The sequence below is a fragment of the Eriocheir sinensis genome, unplaced genomic scaffold (genome assembly GCF_024679095.1).
Source record: "Eriocheir sinensis breed Jianghai 21 unplaced genomic scaffold, ASM2467909v1 Scaffold243, whole genome shotgun sequence".
NCBI classification, from domain to species: Eukaryota; Metazoa; Arthropoda; class Malacostraca; order Decapoda; family Varunidae; genus Eriocheir; species Eriocheir sinensis.
In genome coordinates this window covers 338,724-345,323 of record NW_026111547.1, presented here as the reverse complement: position 1 = coordinate 345,323, position 6,600 = coordinate 338,724, and the positions used below count along the sequence as shown (strand labels likewise).

Here is a 6,600-nt window from a genome sequence, read left to right as displayed (position 1 = left end):
AACATGATCCCCGTTGCTATCGGGTTAACCAACTTACCCAAGTCATGAGTTATGTGGGCATCCCCTTGGTCTCTTCCACTCATGGTTGTCTCATACAGAACAACCCTGTGAGCAGGATCAACGTAAGTAAGGCGTGCCATGTGCTCGTATAGCTGGAGTTTATCATTCACAAACTAAACAGGCCTCGATTTAGTATCATGAAGTATAGTCGCTGGTTCAGTATAAAGTCATCCCAGCGATACCCCATGATCTTGTGAGGGCACTTGGCACCAAAGGCATTAACACACCTCTCTAAGTCACTATTCACTGTCCATGTCTAACGGCCATACAGTGAGACAGGGAGCATAAAGACTTCAACATTCAAATCTGTCTACACCTGCACAGATATCAACAACACCATATTACTTGTGTTGAGAGAGTATATAAAGCTCAAACATTTTTTATATAGAGCCGAAGACCATTAACCCGGTAGCAGCAGGGATCATGTTTCTTAATGGTCCCTCTAAGCGAGAAAAACGAGAAAAAATCACCCCTCACACAAACCATTTCATTATATCATAGCATTTGTGCCCGTCGCTGCTACATGGTAAAGCCACAAATTTGGCCCGTCACTGCTACTGGGTTAATATATCTTTCCATCTCCTCTCCTCTAACTGACACCTTCCTTTCCTTGAAGTCTGCCATAACGCTGTTTCCCTTGCCACATTTCCTTGATGTTTTCATGCAAACTGTTCTGAACTTGCAATTGTATGCCTCCACCCTTCTGGCAGCAAAGACTATGTAGTACAAAATCCTAAATTATAAACTGTTGGGCTAAGTGATAAGGAGAGAGAGAATGTTGTTAGTAATAGTAAGAGATATTAACAAAACTGGGGAAGGGCATGGGAAGATAGACAAGAAAATAAATAAATATGCTGATGAGGTATGGGGCTAAGGCTACTAGGAGCACACCCACCACACAGGCCTCCAGCACTCATCCCAAAACACCCCCTCAGCTCCGACAGTCATGGCATTAAGAGTGCCTTGTCATGGAGTCTGGTGGAATTGCAGTTTTGTGGGAAACTCTTGTAAACTAAACAAACTGGAGCCTTCTTGTTTTGTACCTTGATATTACATATAAGGGGGGATCTAACCATTCAATCAGATCATGTTCTTTTACTCATTTGATAGGTGCTGAATGATGTCCCACAACTTACTTTACTAAGCAAGGTTTATACATTTGTTTCAATAATTATTCTTTATTACCTAAACGTATAACAATATAAAAATTAGGTTTCTATTGTTTTATACATAACTCTTATTACAGGGTGTTGCCTGCAATAAACAAAACTCATCTTACTTGCTTATTAATCACTTGCTGGTGTTTGTTTGCCCATTCACCTTTGCCTTATAAGTAAAACAAAGTAAACACTCACAAAACAACTTGTGTTATCAATATATTTTCTTTTCTCTTTTAGATGACTTAGCAGAAGCAGTAGTACTAGCTAAGGCAGCAGTTTCCATCAGTGTATCAACAATTCCTTACCTAAATCCTTTTACAGCAATGATTAAGAGCAGAAGACTCAAAACCAGACCCCTAGGTGGTAAACAGCCTTGATGATTATAACAAACCCAAGTTGCTTATTACAATTCATGCAGATACTATTTACTAACAGATACACACAGTTAGGAGTGTTGATACAGTCACTACATGTTGATAAACTAGTCAACCTTGTCAGGCTGTTTTCAACTAGGTTTTACACACAAAGTCAAGTGGACTTATTCACATTCTGCAATCATGAAAAACATTCCACAGAGGCTACCTAGATGACATTTTATGTGAAATATTAAGATATGCATATGATCAACTTAGGCTTCAACTGTGGCAAGCATTAAAGGTCAGCCTGTTCTACTTCCTGGGTGAAGTGAACATTCCTTTGATCCACAAGGACGTGCCATTCGTTTTCATCTTTCTGGCAACTTTACACCTTCCACCAAGGCTGTATATGTGTAATTAGACCTTGAGTTTAACAAATTTCTCCTGTAATATGCTGCTTACAGACACTAAGACACTTACATCATCATCTATAAACAATAAACAGTGTTCCAGCAGCTTTGAAAAAACACACTCCAAAAGAAAATTTAACAATAACCAAATTCAAGCCACTGAGGAGTTATCATAATCCTCTGTTTTTTTTCTGAATGACTGTTCACTTTACTGCTGTGAGCAAATTTTGTCTTGCCATTCAATATTTTGAGTGAGGCAGGTTCTATGAACGGAAAATAAGCCGTCTAAGAAACATATGTACCACTTGTATTATGAAAAGTTCCAGCCCACTTAATCCATGGATACATAAGGATGAAAATATCAGTATTTAACAAACTGTAAATACATGGGACTTTCTGAGTTCTGAGTGTTTCATAGTCTTAACAAGTTAACAGTAACTACAAAGGAAATCCTTATATTCTTACTTCTGCAACATTCACTTATCATTCATTTCATTTGCAAATGAAGAACCAACAAATACTACAACAGTATCAATAGCAATGTGCATGAATATGACCTCTGACCCAACACACCTTAAGGATAATCCATCCACGCTGAGAGGGTCATCACCTCTTCACTCCAGCTCGCACAGACTTCCCACTCTTCATCTGTTTTGTCATCATCTCCCGCAGCTGTTCACCTGAGGAGGAAAGGAATCACAGAAGGTTATTACCTCTATAAACTTAAATCTCTGATATGTAAGAAGGGTCAAACAATACAGCTGCTCATAAGCAGAATAACCATGTTTGCCTTTTTCACTGCAGGAAAAATATGGAAACATCATTTAACATATTTATTGACACAAAAGACAACCCTTGACCATCAAAAATGTAAGCTCAAGTTTAGGAGTCATCTTATATACCAAATATGAAATCTTTAACCTCCAAATGCTGTGGCTATGGGGTCCCAGAGGGGTGATGGAGAATGCTACCAAACGCTCAGCAAACGCCTTTGCTTTCCTTAAATATTTCAATAACAAATTTTCTATATTATGGAAATAAAAAATATATTTCCATGGATACAGTCATGAGGGCAGACAGGATTGAAAATAAAGATAGTTGACCCTGGACGACTACCACCCATGCTGCACATCCATTGTTTACCTGTACCAGCTGACCAAGAGACTGTTATGTTCTGGAGCCGAGCTAATTTATGCGGTAAATAGGATCATGAGGACAAAGGGAAGAGATAGATACAACACAATTACAGCCAGTGAAACCCACAAAAGAAGCTGATTGAAAACAAACCATTACCAAAGTTTGAGTTGATTGGCAAGGTGTTAATATCAATTCACTGGTTGGTAGAAAGTGATGAGAGACTGGAGATATTGGGACAGCAAGCTCACAATGGCTCCATGTTTAGGGAGTTGCTTTACTTAACATACTTCCAGGTCAAAGAGTTGGAAAGTTTTGTTTAGTCAGTGCAATATCTGTGGTCATATGCCAGAGAGAGACAGAAGGGGAAGGAATTAAAGGAGAAGTGAACAGATCCAAGGAGATGGGACACAACCCCTGATTAATACCTGATACCCATTCACTGCTGGGTAGACAGGGGCATAGGGTATCGAAAAAGCCGCAAAATTTTTCAACTCCGCCTGAATCGAACCCGGGCTCTCTCTTCCAGGCCCAAATTCTCAATAAAACCTTTGGGGGTCATTTCATGTTGCTCACCTTATGAGTCGAAAAATAAGATATCATCCATACCTTCCACTACTCTGATATTTCTTATGCATGTCTGTCTAGTCCTACTGAGCCTCAGCTTCTATAATAATAAAAATAGCAATAAATAATAGTCAAGTCATTACTAGTCCACTGCAAACAAAGGCCTTTCCAATGTTCTCAACCTCCATCTGATGCTAGAGTACTTCATCCTGCTCTGGCTAATATTCTACTTTCATTTCTCCACCTGGTTCTCTGTCTCCTCTGACCTAAATTCACTGGGTTGTCCATCTATCAGTTGTCCATCTATTATCAGTTGTCCATCTATTATCAGTTCTACACATGACACGACCTGCCTATTCCATTTCTTATTTTTAACTATCATTGGAATACTTCTAGCTTTTATCTCTACTCTAACCCACAATGCTCACTTCCTACATCTCCGAGATAAACCCGGAACTTTTCTCTCTGCTTATTGTGCGCCTCTTAGGTTTCTCTTTATCCTCAACAAACGATGACTCTTATTGGTGTGTCCATAATTTCTCCACTGGTAACATATAACGTGTACACTTTGAGCCACTTACTGGGCATCCTCCTTTTGTTGCTGCCGTACAAAGCTTTCTGCCGAAACTCCACCGCTCTCCTGCTGAGCTCATTAGTCTTCTTAGTCTCTACATTCAAGGCTCGGACCTTAACACCCATGTCTGTGGTGATCGGGGCCTCTGTTGTAGAAGATATGTTTAATAGACATTATTAGCATTATAGTTCTCATCTTACTCAGCAGTCCATATTCTTATGCAGTTATAGCATAAAAAATTACATGGGACATGCCATCATCAACAAACACACATAAATACAAACACCAATAATTCCCATTCTGCACAATCATCAAGCAACACCAGCCTGTAGCACGCACGGCTCTAGACAACCACAGAATCCAGCGACAAGAAAGTAAAAAATAGAGCCATGCTCATCTTGAAAGCCAAAAAGATTTGGGCTGCTGTCAAGTACAGAGTTTTCACCATGATGGAGACTAACAGTATACAGTAGGTTCTCACCAATAGCAACTAAAATAATTTCTTTGAAAATATTAGCAGTTTCAAATAGATACAAAATTTCTACAATAACAACTGGATTCTCTTGGATAACGGATATTTTACCACAAGGAAGTGTCTGGGTGTATCTTCCATAGCTTTTCTCTGCGGTCATCTTGATCACAAAAGGTGTTGTAAGACTTACAGCATCTCTCAGATTAACATGAAATGCTAAATAATTAGTTTCCCAAAAATAAAACGGAATTATATGAGTCTAATACTGCAAGTTCATCCATTAAAGTGTAATGATCGCAGCGGAGAGGAGTGTTTACTCTGCTGTACACCCCTCAGCTGAGCAGCAGCTGCAGTGATTGGCTGGCATACTTCAAGTAAACATGTGTTATTCATTGACAAGTCTTATGACATCTGGTAATGTCATGAAGACATCCCTCACACAGCTGTTCTATTGCCTCTACAATATCCCCATAACATCCATGTAAGGTCCTCTGTGAATTTAGAAAGTAATGCACTTTCATGTCACTATAATAATTAAAGTTGATGGCATACACTCAGCTGCATGTGGCTTCAGTGATCATCTCTGCATCATTAGTTCTTGAGCCTGTGGTGGGTAAGATCCCACTGCCCCAGAGCACAGCAACTGTGACCTTCAGTTTGCCAGTTTACTTTCCTCAGGTACCCATTGATCGACAAGCACAATAGAGCAGATGAACAGCTAGGGAAACTGGGTGACGACTACACCAGAAAAATGAATGCAGATCATCACCATCTCGTATGATGCCAGAACTCTTCTCACAGCAGCCACACTTTCTAGCCTTATTTGTAGGTCTCAGGCACTGATCTCCAGCTTCACCAACATGACCTTGACAAAGCCCCTGACACACATAATACAATACTGTACAACATATATAACACTGTATTGCATCTACAGAAATACAGTATTGTTAAGGTCCAAATGGCTGACATAAACTGTACATATTTTTTAGTGAAATATTTGTACAAGAACCTACAATGATTTGTTACACACAAAATATTGTTTCATACTACCAGTACATATGTTTTTGCGGTAAAGGTCTTTGTGATAAAACAAACCTGCTTTGGAGTTTAGTTTGTTACACAGAGATAAAATATTGTGCTCTGTCCATGCTTTTATACTCAGTTGGGCAGAAAAAGTAAGATTTTATGACAATGAAGCTCACCATCCATATCCTCAGCAAAGCCGTCATCGTCTCCATCAGAATCACTAATAGATTTTTTCTTCCCTTGTTTCTTCTTGGAGGGAACACCTTGTTCCCGCTGTGCCAGCCTCGCCTTCTGCTCAGCAGCTGCAGCTTCCAAAAGACTTTGAGGGAGGCGTCGCTCTTCCAAACGCTTGCGCTGAAAAATCAATGAAATTATACTTTGTGGCCAAGGGAGGACAGTCAGTGCCCCTGTAAAGTTCAATGGAAACATCCAATTATTTTATTTGCAGTCATTGCGACGTGACATTTCCAAAATTGCAGCACAATATATTTGCCGATAAAGGAATACTACTATGGACATGCAAAAAATATAAATAATTTACAAATCCAATATTTGTTGCCTCTTAAGTATAACAAAGCAGGATACTGTATATGCAATACCATAGCAAACTTGTATAGCATCAAAAGGTTTTATCAATTGGTTGCTGGACATCCTACACATTATGATGATCCACAAAAATGTCTCCAAATCATTTCATTAACCCTTACCATCTGTAACACAGACGTCAGCGTCACAGTATAGAAAGGGTCAAGAGGAAATGGAATAGGATTAATCCTCTTCTAAACCTCTCAATCCTCTTCCATTTCATCTTAAAAGGTTTAGAAGAGGATTAAGAGGAAAT

General features: G+C 39.3%; 1 protein-coding gene across 1 annotated transcript in view; it reads right to left on the bottom strand.

The window, feature by feature from the left end:
* Positions 1-1,262: 1,262 nt before the first annotated feature.
* LOC126991128 (nucleolar protein 7-like) overlaps positions 1,263-6,600 on the bottom strand; it is a 7,835-nt gene continuing 2,497 nt past the window's right edge. The window contains exons 4-6 of the mRNA XM_050849879.1: positions 5,936-6,113; positions 4,269-4,406; positions 1,263-2,666 (exon numbers count right to left, since the gene is read on the bottom strand). Coding sequence (XP_050705836.1) covers positions 2,593-2,666; positions 4,269-4,406; positions 5,936-6,113 — 390 coding nt within the window. The 3' untranslated portion in view covers positions 1,263-2,592. The remainder of the gene's footprint in view (positions 2,667-4,268; positions 4,407-5,935; positions 6,114-6,600) is intronic.